Raw genomic sequence first — 27,793 nt, forward strand, 5'->3', positions numbered from 1 at the left:
GTGATGGGAAGGCGAGGGCCTGGACTAGGAGATTCTTTGCACAAGAGCCACGCCCTGTCTTTTGCCTCTGTAGGTGTTCACACGAGAATGCATGAGCCACTACCTGAGAGTGTTTAACTTCCTGTGGAGGGCCAAGCGCATGGAGTACATCCTCACGGACATACGGAAAGGACACATGTGCAATGCGAAACTCCTAAGGAGCATGCCAGGTAAAGCCGGGGCAGCTGCATCTGTGCCGTCACATCGCTGGTCTCTCAGAGTTGCGCCGAGAGACCTCGGGTCTGGACTTCAGTAGAGAGTGAGAGAAAATTAAGTCACAGCGGTTTTTTTCCATACCATGAAGATTTTTTTAAAATCATTTGTTTTTTTACTAATGTTCATGTTTAATTTAAAAAGTCATAAAAAAAAGTCTGTGTGAGTGTCTGAGTCTGTGTGTGTGCACCTTGTGCACTTGGTACATACGGAGACCAGAAGAGGATGTTGGATCCTCCGGAATTGGCATTATAGACGATTGTGAGCTGCTATGTGGGTCCTGGTCATCTGACCAGATTCTTTGAAGGAGCAGACAGTGTGCCCTTAACCACTGAGCCGTCTTCCCAGCCCCGACTTTAGTTCCTTTAGTCACTAATTTCCAAGGAAGGAAAACCTTTCAGTAGGTCCTTGGCTTATTTAAATTCACTTAGTGCCTTAATTATATTCTCTTTGAGGTGTCAAATTTTGTTTTGACCATAATCCAGGATGTGGACATGTTTTATGTTTTATAATTTAGAGCTATAGTTATGACACTTAGGCCTTTAGTCTAGATTTTATTCATGTTATAATATTGAATTGCTTCAGTTATTAATAATTTTGAGTTCATTATGTTGAAATTGATTATGAAAACATTTCATAAACCTCTCTACAGAATAACTAAACTGAATCTGCCCTCTGATTAGTTAAATTAATCATAAATAAAATGGTGGTTGTTGGAAAGAAGAGGTTTCCTCACCGCTGCTGTGGTTGTCATCTGGTGATGGCTGCAGCCGGTAACAGGCATTGTGGCACCCGTGTGGCCATAGGAAAGAGTGGCCTTTACCAGGGTTCTCAACACAGCTGTCCAGTCCTTGAGCGCTGGTTCCTGGCTCCTGGTTGGTGGCTGAGAAGGAAGTAAAGGGGATGCAACTAGTTTCCTGCTTCTCATGATGAAACGGGCGGTGTGGAGGGTGAGCTTGTCTTCTTCACAGCCTTCTCTCTCTCTTTCTCTGTCTCTCTGTCTCTCTGTCTCTCTCTCTCTCACACACACACACACACACAGAGAGAGAGAGAGAGAGAGAGAGAGAGAGAGAGAGAGAGAGAGAGAGAGAGAGAGAGAGAGAGAAAGAGAGAGAGAGAGAGATTGGCCTCCTAGGCCCTCTAGGAGGAAGAACAGTGACTTTGTGCAGAGCTGAGGCTAGACTTGTGCAGTAAGGTGTCTGGTCTTCTCCACGCTCCCAAGTCTGACCCCGCAATTGTATTTCCTTTCATTTAAGCTGTTTGCTTACTCATTGAGATGCAAAATGATGTTTAGACATTGTGCTCTCAGGAGTGTTAATCCTCTGGTAGTGTTGGCAACAAAGCACACTGGTTGGTGGCAGTGCAGTCTGTTATGTATAAGATAGTAAAACTTGACTGGAGAGAGTACTTGCTGCTCTTGCTGAGGACTGAGGTTCAGTTTCTGACACCCACATGATGGTCACAACCACCTATTACTCCAGTCCCAGAGGAATCGATGCCCTCTTCTAATAGGCTCTGGCACTAACCTACATGTGGTGCATATACATACATGTAGGCAAATTGACAGCCTCTGGCACCAGCATACATGAGGTGCATATATGTACATGCAGGCAAACCGATAGCCTCTGACATCAGCATGCTGTGTATATGCATACACAGACAAACTGACACCAGCATACATGCTGTGCATATGCACATGCAAGCAAACTGACAGCCTGTGGCACCAGCATGCATGCCTTGCATATGCATAGATGCAGGCAAAAACTCATACAATAATAAAACAAATACTAATTTATCATAAAATAGTAAAAACAAATATAAAAAACGTAAATAATAATTCTGTTTGATGTTAGTGTGTTTGAAGCACCACATTATCCCTGGACTAAAATGATAACATTCTGCTTCTCTCTGGTCTTTCTGACTGCCGGGTAGGACTGTTCCTGCTGATTGGTGTCTGCAGTGAGGCCATGCCCCGGCTGAGTGCTGTGTCTGGTCTGGAGGCACCCTTTTAGGTGTGTCAGTCACCAGTCAGTCAGTCTCTCTGGAGGCATCGTGGAGACCTTATTGTCTCATGTCCTTCCCTCCAGTGGAGAACAGTCCAAGACTGAGTGGGAAGTGATTGGCTCAGATTCTATAATTGCATGTCTGTTCTTGGACTGACTCTTACTTGTATTGGAAGGTAAAAATGGAAGCCTTGGAGAAAATGAGTCAAGAACAAACTGAAATGAATCAAAGATGGAGGCTTTGTGGAGGACCCAAGTTTCTTTCAGCACAGAAGCCATGGAGGAACTTGGAAGGAGGCATAGATGACAGTTTTCTGGTCACTGCATTCTTGGAGTCTTTGGTGACAAGAGGTTGGAAGGGTGCCGAGGAGTTCGCCTCCTGTGTCACAGCCTCACTTGCCACCGCTGCTCACTGCTCCTTGCTCAGCCTGTGCCTGCAGTAGACAGGGAAGGTGGGAGACCGAGCCTGCTCACTGTCTACTGAGAAACCGTGGGACCCAAGAGTTAGCTTTCTGCAGTCATTCCATTGGTTTTCCTTAACCACATTTTGTCACATCTGAAGTTAGCATGTTCCTCTGTCTCCACTCTTCAGGGTGTCCAAAGCTGCTGAGCTGCAGCCATCAGTGACTGCATTGCCTGCATGTATGTCAGCCACAGCCTTGGTTGGTTGCCTTTGGAAAGATGGCCCAGAGGTTCTGGATAGAGCTGTAGGTGGGCAGTGTGCATTACTAATCACTGTAGGGAGAGGGGCAGGCACTGGAAAGTGACTTGGGCCTCCAGACTGATGGGCAGCGCAGGCCGGTCTGCTTGGCAGCTATTTTCCTTGTGGTGATATAGTTAATAATGATGCATCTTACAAAGATGGTACCTTAGATGCCTTCCTCTTCCAAACCTGTGTCCGGGTAACTTGATGTTAGTGGGCAGACGAGTCCTTCTGATCAGCAGTGAGACAGCTCTCTGCCTGCCTTGGGTTTGACTGCCTACAGTTGCGGGACTAAATTTGCAAACAAATCCTCAGAACCGCACACAGCATAAGCTCAAAAGTGAGTTGTCTTTGTGAGTGACACTTGCCTGTAATTCACACAGTCCAGATGATGTTAGAGGGACATGAGGGCAGCTGGATGTTGAACACAAGACATGGAGAAAAATGCTAGTTCCTAAAACCTTTTAAATCCAAGTGTTGGAAAATGAATAAGATAGGTATTTGATTGAGCCACCTTAAACAGCAGGACCAGGGAAGTGCAAGTTGGGGAGGAACTTTAAAGAGAAATCTTGGATTTAGGGAGGTGTCCCTGCTGCAGGAGTGTCTGCCTGGAGCAAGGAGCTGCTCATGCAGCTCACACTGGAGATCTTCGAGTCGCCTGTAGAGGGCAGTAGACAACCAGGAAGGAGTCTGTCTATCTAGAGCTAGGTAAGCCCAGGGAAGGATGGTCATTAAAAAAACATCTGAGATTTCCCTGCATATGCATATGTGCACCATGTATGTGCGTCGTGTGTATACCTGGTGTCTTCAGAGCCAGAAGACGGTGTTGGGTCTCCTGAAATTGGCATTACTGACAGTCCTGAGCTGTTCTATGGGTACTAAGAAACTCTACAAGAACAGGGAATGCTCTTAACCGCCAAGCCATCTCTCCAGCCCCCAATAGACATTCCTAACTCTGTGTGCAAAACTACGAGTTAGCCCAGCAGTGTTCATTGCACCACAGTGCTGGTACTGCACTGAGACCGCTCTCATGGCCGGGACGGTTCTTCTGGGCCAGTCATAAAACATACCTTAAGCCTGTATTTCGTATGAATTTTCAGGGTTCTGGGTAGAGCCAAGGGATAGCAGGTGCAGTTTATAGTTCCAGGTATAAAGGAATACGCTGTGCTTTTGAATAAAGACCGTATAATCCTCAGGGCCTCACAGCAGCTGGTAGACTGTTTTGATTCCTTGGCCAGGAAGGACAGCCATGAGGGTAACAGATTTCAGTCATGCCTGGAGGGGTTGTGTTCTCAACTTCGTTTTCCAATAGCCAGTGACCTCACATCAGTGGTCACTACAGAAGAGTGTCTCCTTCACAAGACGAAGGGACAGGTTTTCCTAGAAAGAAAGCTACGTCTGTCATGTAATGGGTACTGGAAAAAGACGGTCTGTGTTAACACTGATCCAGGTGGCCCTGGGCATGCAGGTCTTGTGAGTACTGGGTGAAAGTGAATGCCTGGAGGCTGTTGAGAAAGACTCAGAGTGCACACGAGTATGTATGTGAAGAAGCATACCTTAGTAGACATGGGTGTTTTAGTGTGCACTGCTGTGTTCCAGGGAAGATCCCCAGAACATTTACCGTCATGGTGGGAGAGACGGAGCCTTTTCGTTCTAGCTCTGGTGAAACCCTGCAGTAGATCTGCAGAGTTTTTCTTCTGAGAGTACAGCCATGTGTAACTGAGCGCCTCTTGACAAAGGAAGGCTTTGTCCTCTGCATGGAAATCAGAAGTCAAATTGTGTGGCTAGACAGCTAGGTTAGCTAGCCCGGTTTCAGAAGAGAAACCACTCTGTTCTAGGCCTTCAGGAGGACTGGGACGCATAGCATCCTTGTCAGATGTGTGTTCACCATTGTGTGACTTTTGCTGGGGAGATGTGAACAGACTCTGCTCGCTTCAGACAGGGACCCAAGGCAGACCACAGTAGAGACCACCCCGAAGTTCAGCTCTGCACACCCGTGAGTTCAGGGGATGAGGAGTGTTGGTGAGGGGCTACTTGAAGGAGCACGTGTGACGCAAAGGCAGCTGTGTCTGAAGCTCTGCACCCTGTAGATGCTCAGGCAGCTCGACAGGTGAGCAGGCCGTCTCCTGGCAGTCGTCTCTGCTCCTGTAAAAAAGATGAGCCTTGCAGATTCTCTTGACTAGGAAGGTTTATATTAACTGGTTCACAAACCTCCCTTTGTCTGGTAGGACTGTTTCAATTCAAAGAAAATGACTTCGTAACAGCTGTAATTCATGGATACAGCTTTCAAACTGTGGGGGAGACCCATGGAGTGTGGTACTCTTCTGAGGGTCCTTTGCTGGATATTGGTTAGGCACATTTCTGGTTGAAGGATGCTAATAGTCATAAAGGAAGTGGCAACTGTGGTGTGGACACATAGTTCTCTTCCTATCTGGGGCCTGACGGAAACCGTAAGAACTCTCTGGTGTTTTGTAAGGAAGGTGTAGATGTATTTCAAACAAACAAGCTGTGACTTCTAGCCAGAGAAGCATGGGAACCCTGGGGCCTGTCCCTGTAGATTCCTTGGGCTGACAACTTTTGCACAAAAAACCCTGGTGCCTGACACTCTCTGAGGAGTCTGTATTTAGCCTAGATAGGGAAGGCAACAGCAGAATTCTACCCGAGTCTAGGTCTGTGATCCAGTAAATTTAATTGGGATCACTTATAGGAGTAAGAGTGACTTCCATGTGGCTAAACCACAAAAGAATTTCCTTCTTCCCCAACAATTGGTAATTGCTTGTGTATCCTGGGAAAGGGCTGATAAATCTCATGCAGTCTGTTCATGAGGGGCTGTTAGTGGGCTCAGCCTGGGAGAGTGCAATAATCACAAGCTGCTCTGATTTAAAGATGTGCTGTCCATGTCTTGGCCAGAGGGCAGTTTTGCAATATCCTGCTTTGGTTTGCTTACTCCCAGGCCCTTGCCTGAGGGACACTGTGTCAGTGCCTTCTCCTTTCAAAGAGTAACTCAGGGCTCTATGCATAAAAAGAGTAACTCAGGGCTCCACTGGTTCTCTCTGCATAAAAAAGCTCTAAACAGCACTTGTTTCATTTTATTTGGTTTTATTTATTTATGGTGTGTGTGTGTGTGTGTGTGTGTGTGTAAAAGACAGGCTAGCTCTGGGGAGTTGTTTCTACACTACTCCCATGTTTCAGGGCTTGAGCACAGGGTGTTAGAATTGTGGCAAAGCCCCTTTACCTGCTGGCTCTTGAAAAATTTTAAGAGTCTTTTGTTATTGCCAAACATGAGTTATATAGGATTTGTTGATAGAAGTTTCTGTCCTGCCTGATCATGTTCAGTCCCAAAGAAACACACAGAGGCCTACATTAATTATAAACTGGTTGGCCTATTAGTTCAGGCTTCTTATTAATTAGCTCTTACATCTTACATTAACCCATAAGTCTTGTCTGTGTTAGCCATGTGGCTTGGTACCTTTTATCAGTGAGGCATTCTCATCCTGCATCCTCTGCATCTGGGTGACGATTGCAGATTAAGCCTTTCTGCTTTCCAGAATTCTCCTGTTCTGGTCACCCTGCCTGTACTTCCGGCCTGGCTACTGGCCAATCAGCATTCTATTAAATCAATACAAGTGACAGATCTTTATAGGGTACAAGACCATTGTCCCATAGCAAGGATTTATACCTTTTTTTTCTTTCTCATGAAAGAAATGGTTGTGTATCTTCATGTGGGTCAGGTTGGTGACTGTGTGTCAGGAGTGCCAGCCCTCCCTTGGAGTGAACCCTCAGCAGGCGGCCCGTTGGCAACATCTGCCTTCTGTGTTCTCCATCTCACTCCAGAGGCTCAGTGCTTCCTCAGTGCTTCCTCAATGCTTCCTCAATGCTCCTCAATGCTTCCTCAGTGCTTCCTCAATGCTTCCTTAATGCTTCTTCAATGCTTCCTCAGTGCTTCCTTAATGCTTCCTCAGTGCTTCCTCAATGCTTCCTCAGTGCTTCCTCAGTGCTTCCTCAATGCTTCCTCAGTGCTTCCTCAGTGCTTCCTCAGTGCTTCCTCAGTGCTTCCTCAGTGCTTCCTCAGCCCCCATCAGATTCATTAGGGCCACGCTCGCCACTGCCTGCTCATGTGACTACTTGCACGCATGTGCACAGTCTATATGGACACACTGATTTATATTTATACACTGGGCTACGTTAATTATTTGTTGAAAAATTTTAATTTTCTTTTAAACTTGGGGTCATATTTCCATCTTTTCTCTCTTGATTAAATATGTTCACTGCATCAGAACAGCAGTGCCACGTGGTCTCGAGCCATCGAGGTGTGTTGTGTCTTTGATGTCATGCTCTCTCTAGGACCCACAGCCCTACAGTGGCCCTTACCTGTCACTTAGTATTCCTTTGTTGGGACTGCTGTTGTTTTTAGGACCCATCACCACAAGCTGGGTCACTTAAAGCATCAACTGAAGGTCAGAAATCCAAAATGAAGGCTCAGTCAGTCCCGCTCTGCTCCCTCTGAAACCTAGGGAGGCCTCTCCTGCTTCCTCTTGCTGCCAGCGCTGGAGTCCCTGCCTTTTCTTCCTACTGAGTTAGGGCAGCACCTGAGGCTACCCACTTTGAAGCTCTCCTGTCTCCAGATGACTAGGGGGAAGTAAATAGTCCGTGTGTGGTGGATGGACCAGTCACAGAGAAGACATAAAATAAGGCTCTGTTTATGCACGGTGCTCACTTCTATAAAATAAACTTTTATACTTAGCTGTGCCCATGGCCAATCACAGAGACCAGAAGAGGACATCTAGGGTTCTTCCTGGTCACTTTGCACCTCTCTCCCTAGGCTGTCGTTCAGCCAGCCCCTGAGATTTTCTAGTCTCTGACCCTCCAGTTCTGGCATGCACAGCCATGCCCAGCCTTTACACGGGTACTGGGGATCTGAAATCATGGCCATATGGTTGCAAAGCGAGTACTCCTTCCACCGAGCCGTCTCCCTAGCTTCGTACTTATCTGTTAAATATGATTGTATCTTGTTTCATGCTGTTTCTCCTCAGGCCTTATCTTCGGTAAAGTAATGTTTCTCCTGGATTGTGTAGCCAGGTCCTTTAGCTAAAGCACAGAAGTGGGTGGAGAGCTTGTTTCCTGCTCAGGAGTCTGGAATAAGACTTGTGGCTTCATGAGAGGGCAGTGTACAGGCAGGGTCTGTGCTGCCGTTGCCCCTTCCCCCCCCCCCCCCCCCCCCCCCCCCCAGTGACGCTCTGTCCCTTGCAGAGTTCTCCGGGGTTCTGCACCAGTGTCACATCCTGGCCTCCGAGATGGTCCACTTCATTCATCAAATGCAGTACTACATTACCTTTGAGGTAAGCTGCTTCCTGCCCCGGGCAGTGTGGCTGGGGGTATGATGGTACTGCCTTGAGAGGAATAGGCCTTCCCAAAGTCTCTTCTTGTCCTCTAGGTTCTCGAGTGCTCCTGGGATGAGCTCTGGAACAGAGTGCAACAGGCTCAGGACCTGGACCACATCATCGCAGCGCACGAGGCGTTCCTGGACACCATCACCTCCCGCTGTCTCCTGGACAGCGACTCCAGGGTAGGTCTTCACGCCTGCAAACCAGGGCTGAAGCTGTCAAATACAGCAGCTTGGGAGTTGGCAGATACTGCTGCATCAGCGATAATTAAGAGAGGTTTATTAAACTAGGTGTTTGCGGGGCCCATTCTGAGCAGAGTTGTAATAGAATTGGTGAAATGAGAGCGTACTCCACCATCTGATGTGGCTGTGACAGCGGCAGTGAGCCGCAGTGCGCGTTGATGATGTCGGAACAGCAGAATTCATCCTGAGTGACGATCTTCAGAACCCAGTGAGGCCTCTGGTCATTAAAACAAGTGGTGGCGTGGATGAAAGCCCCAAAGGATGCAGATACACCCTAGACCGAGTACCCCATCTGGTGTCATGTTCTTAGTCTAGGATTAGTGGGGTTTTAGTCAATGGCGTGTGGCTGCATAAACTTAAACAGACTGTGCAGAGCTGTGAGCTCCCCTGGCCCAAGTCTTTGTGCTGAATCCCTTTCTTGTAGAGGCCCCTGTTTCGGGAAGGTGCTGAGTAGCAAGGCTCTGGAGTTCTGATTTCCTTTAAAGATCTGGATTGAGAAAGAACACATCGTGAGCGCGAATCAGGGAACCCGCATCTCGGTGAAGCCTCCAGAGCGTTCCTTACAGCGTGCACTGCTTGAGACCTCCCAGGCCTGCAGGGAGCGCTGCTGCCTGTGCCCTACCAAGTCTTCTGTGTTCTGTTCACCTGCATTAGCCTACTGTGGTGCAGAAAGTATTGGATAAACTGAATTGTTGATGAGTGCACAACAAATAGTGATCCAAGGCACTGCTCTGTGGAATTTGCTTCCTACATAACTGAAATAATGGCATTAGAAGCACTTAAAATACTCGAGCATGCTTAGTACCTCATGAATGTGCGTCTGGAGTGGTTTGGGGTCCTGCTGAGCATTTTCACTAAGTCCAGGCTCTGTGAGGTTGATATTGCAGTGGGTGTCTGTCACACCTATGTTTGTTATGAAGGTGTCCTCAGACATTCTCTGCTGTGCCATAGACATGGAGCACTCACTCGTGGGCCAGAGTCAGTATCCAAACCGGTGACAGGCTCTCCTGTTTTCAGAGGCACAATGTAAATTTGTGGGAATTAAATAATATAATTCACCATGGTAACCATGTAGATGTCTGTGCTACCCTTTTCAGACTGTTTCATGTTGTTTTGCATAGGTTAAACAGGTGTGAAGTCACCAGATGTAATGTTGGAATTGCTAAGGACTACACCCACAGAGGCACCCTACTAAGTGTGCTCTCTGCAGCTGTGCTAACAAGGGGACTGAGCCATAGGAGGATGGGAAGTGCCTGACACAAATTGAGTCACCCTAACTCTTGCCTTTGCAGACTGGCTGTGGGTATGAGCAAAGTCCAGAGAGTCTGCTGCTGCCTGCCTCTAGAGCAGTGGTCCCAGGGATATTTGGGGTGGTTCCCAACCAGCTTTAGGGAAGGAGCCCTGCCTTAGGCTCCAACAGGCCTGGGGCTGTGCCTTTGTGTGTGCTTGATATAACGATAGGCTGTTGTTAGTTTGCTTTAGAACAGGGTCCTGCTTTGTAGCTCAGACTGGCCTGGGACTTGTGATTCTCCTGCCTCAGCCTCCAGTGTGCTGAGATTAGAGGTGTAAATGGAGATTGTGCTTTTATTTCCTGGCCACCAAGACTCAAATAATAACACAAAAACTGTATTACCATACTGTTTGGCCAATGGCTCAGGTCTATTCCTAGCTAACTCTTACATCTTAAATTAACCCATTTGTATTATATTGCATTTTACCATGAGGCTTTTGGTTTGTTACCTCACATCTTGCATCTTGAGCAGCTACATGGTGTCTGGCTGACTCTGCCTTCTTTCTCCCTGCATTCAGTTTAGTTTTCCCACCTGGCTATATTCTGCCTGCCATAGGCCAAAGAAGCCTCTTTTAACCAATGGTAATAAAATATATTCATAGCATACAGAGGGGAATCCACCTGGCTCTGGGGGATTTTGTCATTGTTTGTTCCTAAGAAAAAAACGTATCATATAAAACAGAGTAAGTAGGTGACCTGTTGTGGACATACTAATTTCAAGTGTGGTACTTTCATTATGCCTTGGTGGAAAAGTCAGTGGTCATGATACACAGAGCTAGTAGGGAGGGCGGGAGGTCCAGATATGTGTGTCTTATCCTTTGTGCAGCCCAGGGAGAAGGTGCAGGCTGGAGGCAGCTTGGAGTGTGCAGTTGCAGATCGCTGGAGTAGACCAGTGCCCACACTGCACACTTCACTTAAAGGAAGCATCAATTAGTGACCTCAATATTCCAAAACTAAGTGGTTCTTTTTTTTTTTTTTTTTTTTTTTACATGACTACAATGGAGAAACAAACTAGGGAACTACATCCTTATCAGAATTTGAATGGAACCAATCTCCATTCTTTGTTTTCTAATTTTGTCATAAAAGTAAAATTCTGACAAAGAACAGGATGACGTTTGAGCCTGTGGTCAGCACCAGCCACATAGCTGCCTGTCAGGAATGGCGTCACCTGATCAGGTCCTTCTGGCTCTCTGCACTGCTGTGCATTTTCAGTGTCTGTTCTCGGGTTGGTTTGCTCAGGAAGGGCTCCGGTTCTGTTCCACTCCACAGTTAGCTCAGCTCTCAGGGGTGCTGCCGACATCTCAGCAGGATGCAGTGCTGGACCCAGAGATGGGCAGTGGGGGTAGCTTCATTAACTGTGGAATGAGAGTGGGACATCTGCTTCTCTCCAGCAGGCTGGAGTACGTCTTCCAAAGTGTGATAGTTTGAATGAGGATTGCTCATATGTTTGTATGCTTAGTCCCCAGTTAGTAGAACTGTTTGGCAAGGACGAGGAGGTGTGGCTTTGTTGGAGGAGCTGTGTCACTGGGGCTGAGCTTTGGGGTTTCAAAAACCTGTGCCAGATTCTGTTGATGTAAGTTTCTGTCCCACCCAGTCCTGCAACTGTTCAGTTCCAAAGAAACACACAGGGATTTATATTAATTATAAACTGTTTGGCCTTTTTGCTCAGGCTTATTATTAACTTGCTCTTATAACTTAAATTAACCCATAATTCTTGTCTCTGTCTAGCCTCACAGCCTCGTACCTTTTCTCAGTAAGGCATTCTCATCTTGCTTCCTTTGAGTCTGACTGGTGACTGTGTCTCCCATCTTTCCTCTTCCCAGAATTTTCCTAGTCTGGTCACCCTGTCTATACTTCCTGTCTGGTCACCCCACCTATACTTCCTGCCTGGCTACTGGCCAGTCAGTGTTTTTATTAAATCAATATGAGTGACAAATATTTACAGTGTACAAAAGCATTATCCCACAGCAAGGCCCAGTGTCTCTTTGCCTGCTGCCCGCGGATCAGGATATAAAGCTTTCAGGTACTGCTCCAGTGCCATACCTGTCTGCTTCCCACCGTGATCTTGGACTGACCTTCAGAAACTGTAGGCAGAGGCCCAATTAAACGCTTTCTTTATGAACTGCCTTAGTCATGATGTCCTATCACAGCAATAGAATAGTAACTAAGACACTAAAGCAAGGACTAGGAGGATCTGGTCCATTTTTCTGTTGGTATAGTCCTGGCTTTGGAGATGTGTGCATGCATCTAGACACACTGAAAGTGCACATGTGGTATTTAGTGTGTTCACACTTTGTGCAGTAGATGTTCCGTTCAACAGTCCATTCTCAAGTCAGTTCAGTCCTGCAGGAATCCAGGAGCCCCTGTGACAGCACTGACGCTTTGGCAGGGTGGAGGCCTCATGACCCAGACTCCTCCAGCAGGTTATCCTGGGGACCAGTGTCTCAGGATTAGAGAGGACAAAGCTCTAGTGTCATATCTTTAAGTAGAAACACCTCGCGGGCATGTGGAGGTTCCGCTCGTTTAAAAATGCCATGTCTTTTCAGGTACTTTTAAATCAACTCAGAGCTGTGTTTGATCAAATTATTGAACTTCAAAATGCCCAAGATGCAATGTACAGAGCCGCTCTGGAAGAATTACAGAGGCGGCTACAGTTTGAAGAGAAAAAGAAACAGCGTGAAATCGAGGTATGGTATGATACTCATGCTTTTGCTGTTGGCCAGTCACCATGGGTGGCAGCAACAGCTTTTCTGCTGAAATCTCCGCCTGCACTGAGGTGGTCTGTAGTCTGCTCTGAGTTAGGGGAAGTTCTAACTGCTGTCAAATTAAGTGATGTCCCAGTGTCCAAACTTGACCTTATCTGTACTGTTATCTCCAGAGTCAGCCTGGTGCTGTGTCACTGACTTGAAGCTGAGTGATCAGGCACCTGACCTGTTTACTGACACATGAGCTAGGTTTCCTTAGGGCATTTCTGTGTGTTCCCAGTGGCCGAGAATGAGGAGGATCCATCACACAAGTCAGGCTGGTGCTAGGGTTTCTTATTCTTCCTGGCCTGGACTGTCTGCTCTTTCGAGGTGCTTGTCTTGGGTAATAAAAGACAGGTTGTTTAGTTGGCAGTTAGGTTGATTTTACTTTTGGGTTTTGTTCCTGGAAAGCCCACGTGAGGGGCCTGGCAGCCATGTCACAGGCACCGAGGTGCGGTAGAGTTTGGAAGCAGGAGCATGTGTCCTTTGGTGCTGCTGGGTTATCTTCTGGCTGCAGTGGTTTGTGGGTAATTCTGAAGAGCCATGACATTTGCACATACATAATCTGACCCATGCCAAGCAGCCTGTATGTGACTGGCAGACACAGGATTCCACCTTAGCCATCTCTGTGCCGTTGGTAGAGTTGTCATGGCTTGACTTGTAAAGTCATCATGATACTGTGGCCTCAGTGTCTGGTTTTCACAGGTGGTGGACATAGCACTTACCCAACATCAGTCAGCTTCAGTCCTGCTGGCCAGCTCCCTTCCGAACCCACCCTCTGGAAAGCTGTTGACTGTGTCACATCACACTGAAATCAGCCTTTAAGAGTTTACTGGTCCAGACAGGCGTGGTAGCACACACCTTTCATCCCACCACTCAGGAGGTAGAGGCAGGTGGATCTCTGAATTCAAGGCCAGCCTGGTCTACAGAGTGAGTTTCAGAACAGCCAGGGCTGTATAGTAAGACCCTGTCTCAAAAAAAAAAAAAAAAAAAAACAACAACCCAAAAATCAAACAAAGAAAAAAAGACTTATCATTCTGATAATAGCATGTGTGCAAGTGGTGGTCTCCCCAGATGTCAGCTCTCAGCCACAGAAGGGCCACGGGCAGATAGTAAGTGCAGGCCTATTGGGTGTGTTTCAGAGACACTTGATCATGTAGGGAGAGCTGTGATGCTGAAACTGCCTGCAAAAGTAATTTAAATCCAACAGTCACTCAGATGTGGTCCACTGGATCTGTGAGAGGTGGGATTGGCTCCTGAAAGGGTTTCAGCATCTTGAGTGCCTTGCTGCGGAGGTTGGCTTCCGCGTTCTGTCATGTCGCTGTTAGGTGGAACAGTCCCAGAGGTCCTTCCTTCTGCAATTCATGGCTCCTCCCTACTCTCTTCCCACATTTCTTCTCAAAACCCTTCTGTTATTATGATATTTCCAATTCAAATTTAGGATTGAAGGGCTTTTACTTCTTTTAGTTTTAAAAACTACATTTTACACATTGACACTCCTGGATTCTAGCATTAGCATACTTCCTGCTGTCTGTGACTCCCACACTTCTGTACACACCCATGTTCCGTGAGATTCTGGGATTCTATTACTTCCCTGAGAGTCTGTCCCACTAGGCGAGAACGTTCAGAATCATGCTGTCCTGAACTATGGAGTGTCATCTCAGTGTGGATTAACTGGCTTCATTTCTGCTGCTCTCTGTGTAGTAGAACCTGGATGTGACGCTCCATAATTTTTATTAGTTGATGGAAATGGAAAGTATGTCACAGAATGTTTGAGATCATTCCAAGAATACAGAGCTCTGTATTGGTCTAATAAAATTACGATAACTCACTTTTGCAAAATAAAAGAAAAATAATTAATCCCAAGTAAAGTCTGATTAAAGATCTGTGTGGCAGATCTGTCCATTTGTGAACTCTGAGGGCTTCGAGGTGAGAATGAGACTAGGCACTGACGGTCCCGAGGGTGAGCATGGCAGGGAAGTAGGGCAGAGAAAGCAGCTTCTTTTGCAGAAGTGGTTGACACCAAATCCAAGATAACCCTGAGGTGAATTACTGGAATGAATGAGTGAGTTTGTCCAGCTGTCTAGAAAAAAATTAATCTGCAGCAGTCAGTTTTCTTTCTCTCAGTGGCAGTTGGGATGAACGTTTAAAATAAATACCATTAAAAATAAATGTAATGTGCACATTTCGATAAGGAATGCTTATTGACAACTTGACTTTCTTGAATTCTTGGTATCTAGCAAGGCTGGCAGAGCCAGTCCCCTATGCTGATGTTCTTCCAACTGTAACAAAGTATCCTGATGAAGCAGCCTAGGGGAGAGAGGGTTTGTTTCCGTTCACAATTCAGGCTCCATAATACAGTGGAAGACGTTTGAGGAGCTGTATCATGTCAAGTAGACAAAGCAGGAAGTTGTAATGACATTAGTCATTACAACTTCCTGCTTTGTCTACTTGACACATGAATACATTACTCTTAAGCCACACTCTTCTGTCTTAGTTAGGGTTTCTATTGCTGTAATGAAACATTGTGACCAAAAGTAAGTCGGAGAGGAAAGGGTTTATTTGGTTTACACTTCCACGTTGGAGTCCATCACTGAAGGAAGTCAGGGCAGGAACTCAAGCAGGCAGGAAACTGGAGGCAGAAGCTGTTGCAGAGGTCATGAAGGAGTGCTGCTTACTTACTTGCCTTCCATAACTTGTTCAGCCTGCTTTCTTAGAGAATCCAGGACCAGCAGCCCAGGGGTGGCACCACCCACGATGGGCCAGGCCCTCCCCCATCAGCTGCTAACTAAGAAAATGCACCACAGGTTTGATTACAGCACGGTCTCATGGAGACATTTTCTCAGGGCCCCTTCTCTCAGATCACTGTAGCTGTGTCAGGCTGACATAAATTAGTCAGTACACCTCTGTCCCTTGTCCCTAAAGTCTCGTGCTACTCTCCTAATGTAAAACACAGTCCCATTTTAAAGTCCCCGTGCCGTAGACGTTCAGTGACTGTCCTGTGGACTCCTATAGATCAGAAACAGCTCACATGCGTCCAGCATATAATGGAATAGAATAAACTCTATTTCCACTTTATTCTAAATGAAACAATCAAGGGCAAGGAAATCAAACCCAAACCTCAAATCCAACAGTGCTAATACCAAATCCTGCTCCTCTGTCTGTGCCCAGCAGGATTTGTTTCCGTTCACTAAAGGGGAAGAAAACTGTTGAGAGTACAGTCGGCCCTGCTGGAAAAGCTACCACCCTGCCTAGCCACAGTTCCATTGCCAGGCTGTTTGAGGCACCTGAGGCCGATGTGACTCAGAAGGAACAAGCCTGAGTTCTGAATATCAAAGGGCAAACCACATAAAATGCAAATGAGAAGCCTTAGCAAAATGAACAGTTTCTTTTTTTCTTTTTTTTTTTTCGAGACAGAGTTTCTCTGTGGCTTTGGAGCTGTCCTGGAACTAGCTCTTGTAGACCAGGCTGGCCTCGAACTCACAGAGATCTGTCTGCCTCTGTCTCCCGAGTGCTGGGATTAAAGGCGTGCGCCACCACCGCCTGGCAAATGAACAGTTTCTTAAGACCAGGATGTCTGCCAGGAATGCAAAGGTTCCGATGAGAAAATGCAGTGAATGGAATTTACCATGTGTGCTGATGAAGAGAACTTGGGTAACTCCCACACAGGCTGGCTGGACATATGTTCAGTCAAGTCTACCGTTTCCTGGGGGAAGAGATGGGATATGGTCTCACAGTGTACAACACAGTCTGGCCTCCAGCTTAACCGTTCTCTTGCCTCAGGTGGGATTACAGGTGTGGACTACCATGCATGTGTGGCTGAAAATTACCTTTTACAATAAGAGTAGATGGTTGTGTCTCTAGGGAGACACCTTAGTCCAAGGGAAACTGCGAGAGGAGCTCCCCCTGGAGTCAGGAGTGCCAGCACTCAGAGCTGACTGTTCTCCTTAGCCTACTGTCTGAATGAGGGACCATGGACGGACACAGGGCCACCTCTCCCATGGCGCACAGAGTGGGAGTGGGTCTCACAGTGATGTGCTCAGCGTGTGGTGCTGTTGGTGTCACATCAGGAGGCATCCAGCAGTTGAACTGGCTGCTTCTAATTGTCCAGGGCCAGTGGGGAGTGACGGCGGCAGAGGAAGAGGAGGAGAACAGGAGGATCCGAGAATTCCAGGACTCCATACCAAAAATGTGTTCACAGCTGCGAATACTGGCGCACTTCTACCAGGTGCGTATAAGTACAAGCCACGGCGCCCTCTTCCATGGCTGCGCTTGCTTTCAGATGATGGAGATCTAGCTCGTCCTTGTCACAGGACCAGCATTCAGGGTGGTGTGCCTCGGGAGCTGCTGCTCCCCCTGAGGATTCATCCGCTGTCCAGCTCAGATGAAAGCCTTGACGGGAGATTGGCACTGGGAACCTGTGACTTCCCATGCTCTTCAGAGTGACTGCACTGAGTGTCGTTGCCTTGGAAGGTGCAGGCAGAGTGGGCTTGTTGAGAGATCTAAGCTATGACTACTCACAGGGACTTTGCTACATCAGCATCTGACAGACCTTGTGTCCTACAGGAAGGCTGCCTGTCACACTGGTGTGCAGCCCCAGTAGTGGTTTCGAGCTTGAATCTGTCCCCCTGTAGAGTGATGATCCAGCATGCATTTGTAAGCCAGTAAGATGCGAGAGCTGACCTGTGGAACCCTGAGCTCTATGCTCACCGCAGAATAAGATGCCTTAGCATCTGTGACTGGCCTTATTCCTGTGGTGTGAATGCAGAGGGGATGTCAGGCGGCCAGGCCTCTTGCACAGAATGTGTGCATTGCCTGTCTAACTGTACCAAAAGTGGCTCCTGCTGGGAGCATTCCTGCTAGAGGCTTGTTGGTGCAGTAGCACTGGGAGGGCCTACTGGACAAGGTGTTCCAACTGACTCTTCTGCGGTTTCCATCCTAGGGTGTTGTGCAGCAGTTTCTGGTGTTGCTGACGACCAGCTCTGATGAAAGTCTCCGGTTTCTCAGCTTCAGGTTGGACTTCAATGAACATTACAAAGCCAGAGAACCCAGGCTCCGGGTTTCTCTGGTCGGTAGGGGGCGACGCAGTTCCCACACGTGAGACTGTTGCAGGGTTATTAGCTGCCCACTGAAGCCCAGACCCTCCAGGCAGCTGGAGCTGCAGGTGCCCGTCTGCACGCAGGCCACATGCTTCAGCACTATGTCTGCTGGAAGAAGTCTCGTGACCCTCTGGACCTGAGTGTAATGTGGCTGAGTTCAGCAGGCTGCTCACCTACAACGTAGTCTTCGTAGTTGAAGGACGCTGTGATGTGTGGGAGCATCTTATTTCCATCACGTAATTTATATTTGTCACTTTAAAAAAACAACAAACTGTTTCTTGCCAAAACAGAAAACCTAGGACAGTGGTGTGTTCCTAAACTAACAGTAACGTCTGCTATTTTTTAGCATCCTCTGTAGAGACAGTTTTGTTACCATGATCACACTAAGTTGCAACGTGTCTCTAAGAAAATACATACATGTTTTACTTTGGTTTTAGTGTTTGAAATGAAACACTAGCCTGCATAAGGACATCGATACCCAAGCATCGCCCTTACACACTTGTTCTTACTTTCTCTTCCAAAGTTTACATTTTTATATTTAGTTTGCTATTTCAGATAACCTGTAAAGCAGTACAAAAGAACAGGGCCATGTGAAGCAAGGGTGGCTCGGCTGGCAGCGCCCAGCTGTACAGGCCACCAGCTGAGCAGCGTGGGTGCCAGTCAAGCAAGGCGGAATCATTTTATTTTCAAATTGTGATAAGTGTCGGAAAGAAAAAAATTGGATATTGGAGGTTTCCCTTCTCCTTGCCTATTTTTTCATTGTAAATATTTATATACTACTGACCAGATGATGAAGGGAACTGTTTTTTTGTAAAAATGTCCTATCCGGTCACATAATTATGCCTTTTTTATGTTGCATAAGTGAGAACTTAGAGAATTAAAAACCATTATCTTTCAGATGTTTTGTGTGTTTTCTTGGGTAGCCTGGAAAAACTGTCTGCTTGCTGGGTTTGTGAGCTGGAGCTGCTGGAATTTGATTGACTGTGTCACAGTGCACGATAGGTTTAATTTGTGAAACTCATAGACCACTTGGAGTGCAGATCTCGAGAGAGCAAGCGAGCGTCGCTATGCACTGGTCCCTCCACCAGCGGACGGCTCACCCTGCCCTGTTTAAAGTTCTAGGGTACTGGGGAGTCCTGGCGTCACAGAGGTGAATCCACGGTGATGGCCAGGAGTTCTTAGAACAGAGCTTTAACTTAATTTTACCTAAAGCTGAGTGTAGTGGCGCATGCCTGTAACCTCTGTCTGAATGAGTAGAGGCAGGAGGACCAGGAGTTCAAGGTCATCCTTTGTAGAAGGAGCTGCTTTTCGTCCAGCTGGGCTTTACCCCATGTTTAGTAATCTGTGTAGCACCACGAGATGGTGGCTTACCGAGAAGGATCTTAGCCTGCTTCCATCTCGGAGAGGAGAGCTATGGTGTCTGCCTGAGGCGTCTCCCTGACTCTGCTTTCTTTCTCCCACAATTCTGTTCTGTCTACTCTGCCTACCTAATTTTCTGTCCTACTAAAGGGCCAAGGCAGTTTCTTTATTAACCAATGAAAGTAACACCTAGACAGATGACCCTCCTCCATCAATCCTTTGCTACACAGCGAGGGTGAAACCCCTTGGGATATACACCCCCCCCCCAAAAAAAAAGTTCATAAAATCAGAACTTTGAAGCAAGTTTCCCTCCCATAAGACTCTGCAGCAATTCTGGTGTGTGGTATATTTCCAAGAGACATCTCCAGTGTCACTTGATCATGGCACTGCTTTGTCTTGTTCTGGTCCCAGATGCTCCAGGGTTAGTCCTTTGTAGAAGCCCAACAACCAGCTCTAGTGCCTCTTTTCTCAGGGGCAACGGAATAGGGAGCGGCTGGCCGGCCTGGGCCTTCACCATACAGAAGGGGGGCGTGGGAGAGGCATCCATTTCCTGTGGGACACAAACAGGACTTCCAGTGACCTCATGGTGGCATGACAGAGACAGCTGTGCAACAGGCACTTCATCTTAGCAAAAAATAACTGCAAACAGAGAGAAAACCTGCCAATCTTGTTTGTGGTGGCAGATGGCACTGTGAGTAAGCCGCCGGGCAGATATTCTGAAAACCACGGAAACACTGCACCCGCCTCTCCTGGGTAGATGCTACAAATGATGTTTTGACAGTGAACAAGGAGATAAACACCTCTCAAAAGACGTGCATCTGTGCGAAAACATTTTGAAGATGGGTTTTCAGAAATGTTATAACATTTTATGATTTCATCGGTAAGGGTGATGTGTGTTTCTGCTTTTCTTTGTCTCAGTTAAGAAATTCGGAAATGTGGTAACCCTTACTGCTCTTCGGACAGGAGAGGGAGGGGGAGTGGAGAGGGGAAGGGGGAGGTGAAGGGGAGGAGGCGGAAATTTTTAATTAAAAAAAAAAAGAGCAAAAGAAATTCGGAAATGTGGTTTTAAGACTTGTTCCAAATGTTCAAGGCAGTGAGTTTTGGTAGCTGTCCCTGCTTGTCAAAATTCACAGTTGAGAACATGTACCCCAGAGCATGGGTATTTGCTGGTCCGACTCAAACAGAGGCCTGGTGGTTTGTTGTCCAGCTGGTGAGGCATGTCTCCAGCCTGCCTTCTGGGCCTGCAGTCCTCCTAGGGAGCTTTTTCAGGCATCACAGTCATAGGAGCTGAGGTGGCATAGAGGCATCGCTTCCCATCATGCAATGCAGTATTAAGCCAAGCGCTTCAGAGGTAGGAAAGCCTCTCCAAGCTCAGCTCTGGCCATTCTACACATTTCCCTGTAAGGAAGAAACGGTGGGTGGGCGCTAGCATGGTTTAAAATCTTACCCTCGTCTTTGGAAGTTTGTTTCAATTCAGCAGCGCCAGTAACATTTTGACCTTAGAACTGGCCCCCACTTCCCCACACTCACACCTCAAGCCCACTGCCGTCCTCCCTGCCAGGGCCTCCCCAGTGCTGGGATTGTAGGTGAGTGCCAGCCCTGGCTTCACATTTTTAGAATCAGTTTCAGGCTTGGGATCTTCAGAGGATGGTGTCCCGTGTCCCACAGTAGCAGCATGACTGCATGGCTCGGCCAGGGAGAGCCAGAAGTACATGGAGCCCTACCCCTCATGCCGTGCATCCTGAGCAGAGCTGTCCCCAGAGATGGGATGACTGTTATCCGGGATAGGAGGGAAGCTTGGGTGGTGGTACCCATTGTGTGTCGCTGCTGGAAGAGAGCATCAGAGCCCGCAACCGGGATGCATGTGCAATCACTCTGAAAGTCAGTTGCCTGCTGGCCTGTGTTCCAGCCCTGGGATCTTTGAGGGATGCTGTATGGGGATGCTATTTCCTAATGTTTTTAGGATGCAGTATTGGTCCACTGGCCCTGTGGGATAATTCATTGAGATTTTGCCAAGTTGGAGCAGTCAAACTTCAACTGTTCCTGCCAGCAGCCCCTGCAGAGCATGCATTGACCGAGGGCTGAGCCAGGCAAGACATCACTCATTGTAGATACATTAACTATTATAATTTCCTATCTTGTTTCTGTGTTGCTCCCAGGTCTGATTTTAGCCCCTTGCTATGGTATCTTAATGACAACACAGCATGATGCCTGTTGTGGAATATGATTTTAAGATGCACTACATTCATTCATGCTGTAGAACATTTGTTTAATGATGCAAAGATGTGCTGCATTCTTTCATGTTGCATTTGTTTAACTGTGAAGCTGTGTTACTTTGCCTGCCTAAAACACCTGATTGGTCTAATAAAGAGCTGAATGGCCAATAGCAAGGCAGGAGAAAGGATAGGTGGAGCTGGTGGGCAGAGGATAAGGAGGAGGAGAAATCTGGGAAGAAAGATGGAGGAGCAAGAGGAAGAGAAGGAGGAGGAGAGGGGCCTTCAGGGATCAACCATCCAGCTACACAGCAAGCCACAGAGTAAGAAGTAAAGAAAGGTATATAGAATTGAGAAAAATAAAAGCCCAGCAGCAAAAAGTAGACAGGATAGTTTAAGAAAAGCTGGCTAGAAATAAGCTAAGCTAAGGCCAGGCATTCATAAGTAAGAATGTCTCTGTGTGTTTATTTGGGAACTGGATAGTGGGTCCCTAAAGAGTTAAAAAAAACAAACTACAGATGCCAGCACAACACAAAACACACACAGATCCATGGAATAGAATAGAGGACTTAGGACCACACAGCTATAGCCACCTGAGTTTTGACAGAGAGGCTGATAAACATCAGAGAAAAGAGCACCTTCAGCACACGCTGCTGGTGGAACTGGGCATGACAGACAGTTCCAGCTGCAGTAAGGACTTTAATGTGGAACCTGAACTCTAGCACTGCAGAGGAAAAGGCAGAGAAGTCTTTAAGATCTCAGCATGGGCGCTTTCTGAGCCAGCTCCACGAAGAGGCGGAGCTGCATGAAATTGAAAGGCTTCGGCACAGCACAGGAAGCAAGCGAGGAAGCAGCAGCTTCCAACTAGATTTCTGCTAGCTTATATGTCTGGCAGAGGTTTGACATCCAGAATACACCGAGAACTCAAAACAAACAGAACAAACGGCAACCAAAACAACTCAATAAGAAATGGGCTAATGAAGAGTTCTCATAAGGAGAAATATAAACAGCCAGTAGACGCGAAAGACGTTCAACCCCATGCTATCAGAGAATAAAGTCAGAAGGACGTTGAGTTCTGTCTCACTGGTCACAATGACAGCTGCTCAGGAAGCAGCAAACGCTGATCTACATGTGGACGAAGGGAACCATCAACTGTTGACTCTACTGTGGGAATCAGTGTAGAGCCTCTTCCGGATGCCAAAAGAGGACCCACTGTGCAGCCCAGATAGGCCCAACCACGCAACCCAGGTAGTCCTACCGCGTGACCCAGGTAGACCCACTGCGTGATCCAGATAGACCCACTGCATGACCCAGGTAGGTCCACCACATGACCCAGGTAGGTCCACTGCATGACCCAGGTAGACCCACTGAGTGGCCCAGATAGGCAGCTCCTGGATGGTAATCCAGACTCCCAGTCCGCGCATCCCAGAGACACCTGCCCATCAGGGTCTAAAACTACTCATAAGGCTAAGCAGTGGAACCAAGGGAGGTGTCTTGTGGTCTATCACATAGACACAGATGCCTGACCATAAAGAATCAAGTTATATTGTTGGTAGGAAAATGGATGCAATGGGAGATTGATCACATTAAATTAATTAAGGCAGTCTCTGGACGAACACGTATGTGGTTTTTTAAGCTCTCTAGATCTTAAAGATGTATTAAATCATGGATGGACATATGGCATGAGAGTAGAAGACAGAGCATCTAGGGGAGCAGAGACTAATGGAGAGGAAGAAAGAGGGCACAGGTCTATAAAATGAAGTATGTTCAAAGCACCTGCATAAACTTGAACGAAAATAGCCTGTGTTGCCTATTACCCCTATTTAATCTTTATAAGCCAAGCTCAGGTAGTAGGTTGGTGTCCACCGTTGCTATGCAGCCTCTGCCCTTGGGATGGAAGAGAGTTTGGCTGGCATCATGGGGTGTCCAGCTGGCGATGCCCCTGCCGAACCACTGCCCCTGCCGGGCAGCCCCACTCCGCAGGTCCTCTCACATCTTCACTGCAGTGGCTCAAAGAGTCTCTTGGGGTAGTTTGCACGCATGTTTATTAATTTTCTGTGAAGCAGAGGGTGGCCAGGCATCTCCAAGAGAACAAGACTCCTGCATTGCGAGCCTATGCCGTCTGTGCTCTATATGGCTCTTCAGGCTTGGGATGCCAGGCTGGGGCAGCCTGAAGCTAGTGCCCAGGGCCCAGGGTGAAGGCACATGCTCCCCTCATGCTCTGCAATGGGGCTGGACCCCGCACTCCTTCCCTCTGTGGGGAGTCAGGCTCCTGGGTACCCTCTAATCAGGCCTGATCTTCTTTTCCTGCTTAGAGTCCACTCCTAGGGGCGTCGGGACTAAGGAATGGGGATGTAGCCATCTATGGCTCTCTCTCAGTCAGCCCTCCTCACCTCAATGCACCTGTGGGAGTGAGCCTCATTCTTACCTCTGCCAATCTTGAAACTTTACTTCAGGCAGAAGAGCTACCTGTTCAGTGCTGTTGGAGCTTGTGTGAAACTAGACTGGGACGCTATGACCAGCGAAAACCTCACCCAGTCAGTCTCCCCCTCCTCCTCCTTCTCCTGCCTGCTTCCTGCTCTGACTAAGCCTGGGACTCTGCTGCTCCGGAGCAAGGCCCTTCTCTCTGGTGAATTCTAAACTGAAGTCACACAGCTGGCTAGTAAATCAAATTTGATAAATAAACAAGCCATTCTTTCGAGTATTGTCCTTAGGTCTTATTTCTCTTGTCTCCCTTCATTAGAGGTTTTGATTGTCATCTCCGTGGCTCAACAGACAGTACAATCTGCCCTGTTAATTTTGTAATTGAGGTCTGTGCAAACATATCGCCACAGCTCCGGGGAATGTTTACCCATCCTCAGCTGAGCACACAGTACAGTGTTCGTTGAATAAGATCTGACTGAAAAGGCACAAATCAAGCATTTAAAAATAGAACAAGGACTCGAAGCGCCGAGTGTCGATATCCCCATCGAGTATCTAGTGATAGCAAGTCAGGGGGCTGGTTCCGTGGCTCCTCGCGGCTCCTGGGGTCTTGTCCCCACAGATACCATCTGTTGAGCAGACAGCAGCGCGCAGCATGGCTCAGCCGGGGAGACCATGTTTCAAACAGTTGCCCTTTTCTTTAACCCAAAGCTGACACTTGTTGCTATGGGTTCTTCTCGTGTCTCTGAGGAGTGGAAATCTTTGCTCTGATCAGCTTGGTGGCCAAGTTGAGGAATGAGACCCTGAAGAACCACGAGGCTCAGAGTAGATCCTCCTGAGAAGAACAGTGTTCAAACTTAATGGACCCTGAGGCGAATGGCACAGTCCTTCCCTGTGGTTGGCCCCAGTCTGCGGAGGTCTGTGCATCTGTGCATACGCAGGGTTAGGGTAGGGTCCCTACATCCTGGGCTGGCCTGTGGGACCTGGAAGCAGCAGCAAGCCTCCACGCTCCTCTGTTCCCTCACTGCAGCACCAGCCAGAGATGCATGTGTGCAACCTGACTGTCTTTAACACATCGGCAAGCATCTAAGTTGGCAAGACGGGGTAGCATCCTTTAACTGTGACGTCACATTAGCAGGTCTCTGCTATGATTCCCTGGCTCTTCACTCTTAAATTTTCATTTATGTGTTAAGGTACTCGGGGTCACAGACCGTTAGCCACTGATCTGAAGGCGGCAGGACTACCCAAACCTCAAATCCAAGTCCCCATCTGAGGGGAAGGAGAAATGCTCGACCTGAGCCGGGAGGGGCTCGAGCTGTGATGGAAGACGTAGGAACTGTGTGCAGAGCCTGTGGTGAGCACGTCTGTGCAGGGACAAATAGGGAAAGCAGTAGGAATGGGGCCCTGGGTGTGCAATGGGACTGTCTGGAGTGAGGTGCGCCCCCAAACCCTGGAGGAACGCCCACAATGGCTGCTGGCCCCATAGCACCTGGAGTGAGCAGTGGACACAGTAATAAACGCCAAGTGGACCAGGAGCCCTCCAGCATGGCCACCCCGTCATCTGCCACTAAAAGGTGCAGGGGCGTCAGCTAGTGGGTTCAAGCGGCACCCAGAGCAAGGCCGCAGGGACAATGAGGAGAGCCGAGAAAAGGGTGGACGTGAGGAGTTGTCTGTGGTACCCACCCCAGGAGGAAGCCTTCAGTGAGGATGGACCCCGGGTTGTCCTTGCAGCAGCGCCACAATCTCATCATGGAGGTACTCGAAGCTCCTGTCAGGTGGCTTGGCTTTATGCACGCCCGCCAGCATGTCCTCCACCCCATCCAGCCACATCCATCGCTCAGGAAGTGAGACAGTGACTTCCTGTTGGTGAAGATGTCGCCAAGAGAGAAGTGGTGTCCTCCACAGCAAGGAGTTGGGCTTCCTTTGAGCACTGCGTGAGTGACAAGGAGCCATACTTCTTCCATCAGTACCCCTGAAGCGGGCAACTGACAAGGTTTCCAGAGGACAGAACCTCAGAGTGGCCTCAGTTCTGTGCCCCCTTGCAGAGAGAGAGAGAGAGAGAGAGAGAGAGAGAGAGAGAGCGTGCGCGCTCCGAGGTCACAGACAATCGGGCTGAGACCAGAATCACCTTTTTCCCTCTGAGCAAGTCCGCAGAGTCAGAGTTACCCTTGGGATGTCCCTCCAGAGCCTCTGCTGAAGGTTCTGAGTTTTGGACAGTGCCCCCCCCCCCCAGGGTAAGTAGACACGCTGAAGTTTACTTCTACTTACACACAACCGTAAGGTGGGCATCACTGACTGGTGGTGGCACTAGAGCCTTGGTGTTCCACCCTGGGGCTGTCCCCATAGCACCTGTGCAGGTGTTGTGTTGGGACGAGACAGCATTCTCCCAGGCAATGAAAATGTCCTCATTATAGGTTGCCCATGTGGCACCTAGCTCTTACATTGTTCTCAGGTTCCCCACCCACTCCAAGCCCTTTTCCTTCAAGACCACGTCGGGCTCACTTCTCATGGTTTCAACTGGTGCTGTGTCCATAGCTAAAGGGAAGTGGCAGGGAAACATCCCTGGTGACCCCTCCAAATGTGTGACCCCTCAGACGCACGTTATGACCACGGGCAGCAGCCTGTTGTCCTGTCCCTCCACTCCATGAAAGCCTCTCTTTGTGGCTGGGAAGGAGACAGTCTAAAAGCAGGTTCATCCACACACCAGACAAGCTCCAGGTCCTTGAAAGTCTTTCCGGGTCGACAGTGCCCTGCCCTGCATTCCTTGACTTTGCTGCAGAAGCAGTGAGATGAGGGTTAGGGAGCCATGACACGGATCAAACAGGGTTTTCTTGATAGCTGCTGGGGAGCAAAATTGCTGGAAGCCCCCTGATTCATGTCAGGGATGCAGAGCCTTCAGGTGGGGATGTGGGAGAGGACCTTTGAGTGGCCTCCCGTCGGCTAGGACCTCCCTGATTGGCCAGGTGGTTGCTGTTTTTGGAGGATTCATGGGGAGGCGGTGCAGGACAGTGGTTGTGGATCTGGACCAGGGCAGCAAGGGGATCAGAAGCAGAATCTCCCAGGCGACAGCAGGGCCGTGTGATGGTTCATCTGCCAGCATGGCTAGCTCTGAGCATCCACATTTTTCTGATCCCAGCTGGATGTCCCACTAGACAGAGAAGCCGAGGGAAAGACTGTCATCCTCGGGGACGGGGACGTCCTCCTTTCTATGTCTGCAGCATAGATTCTTGTCTGAGTCTGCAGCCTGGGCATTCGTGTCCCCCACGTCTGACCTGCTGGTCTCAACGATCTGAGTCAGCCGGCCAATTTTCCTCCTAGTTCTGATGATTGTGTCTTCAAAGTTGTCACCTCTGTTTTCTAGTCTACATCAGTTAGTTCTCTCAGCCACAGCTGTCACTTCCAGTTCGAAGGAAAGACAGACTCTGCTCCAAGGTCACCATGGTGGTCAGGCAGGCAGGTCACACTGTGGGGGAGCTGGGGCTGCCTTGAGGGCCCCTGCCAGCCATGCCCTGCCTATCCACCTGCCTGGCCCATGTTTGCTCACGGGGTGTGTGATACAGGACTGCAGAGCCACCCTTTGTAACGCTCCGTTGCCAGTGACTGTAATCAAGCTGACGAGCGTCACGTGGGAACTTCAACTAGAAAACGTTTCTTATGAGTCGTCAGCCACTTTGAACGGGATGGCTGTTAACCCGCCTCACTGGCCTGACACTTACAGCCTTGGAGATGTGGATGAAAATTTGCTCTGTAGGGAAACAGTGCAGCTACTTCTGCTGTCAGGGAGTTCTAAGGACGGGAGACACAACTGCAAAACATCTGGTATGGTGGACACGGTCCGCGTCCTGGGAGAGCCATGGGATCCTACAGGGTACACAGTTGCCTGGAGATGGTAGGCAGAGCCCCCAAGCCAAAGAGCAGCAGGCTTATTCTGGAACTAAGCCCGAGTGACCATGGACCAGAAGACCCCAAGCACTGTGTTCCAACATGATAACTGTTTTGTGAAATTTCTACAGAAACAGAACCACGGGGATGGGAGAAATGGTGCAGAGGTTAACAGAGGTTAAGATGAGCACTGCTCTTGC

General features: G+C 48.3%; 1 protein-coding gene across 1 annotated transcript in view; it reads left to right on the top strand.

Moving 5' to 3' along the window:
* Tubgcp3 (tubulin gamma complex associated protein 3) overlaps positions 1-18,615 on the top strand; it is a 61,286-nt gene extending 42,671 nt beyond the window's left edge. Inside the window, exons 17-22 of the mRNA XM_038326375.2 lie at positions 74-209; positions 8,209-8,297; positions 8,393-8,524; positions 12,422-12,562; positions 16,731-16,847; positions 17,562-18,615. Of these exons, the coding sequence (XP_038182303.1) occupies positions 74-209; positions 8,209-8,297; positions 8,393-8,524; positions 12,422-12,562; positions 16,731-16,847; positions 17,562-17,720 (774 nt within the window). The 3' untranslated portion in view covers positions 17,721-18,615. The remainder of the gene's footprint in view (positions 1-73; positions 210-8,208; positions 8,298-8,392; positions 8,525-12,421; positions 12,563-16,730; positions 16,848-17,561) is intronic.
* Positions 18,616-27,793: the final 9,178 nt, after the last annotated feature.

The sequence above is a fragment of the Arvicola amphibius genome, chromosome 4 (assembly GCF_903992535.2).
Source record: "Arvicola amphibius chromosome 4, mArvAmp1.2, whole genome shotgun sequence".
NCBI classification, from domain to species: domain Eukaryota; kingdom Metazoa; phylum Chordata; class Mammalia; order Rodentia; family Cricetidae; genus Arvicola; species Arvicola amphibius.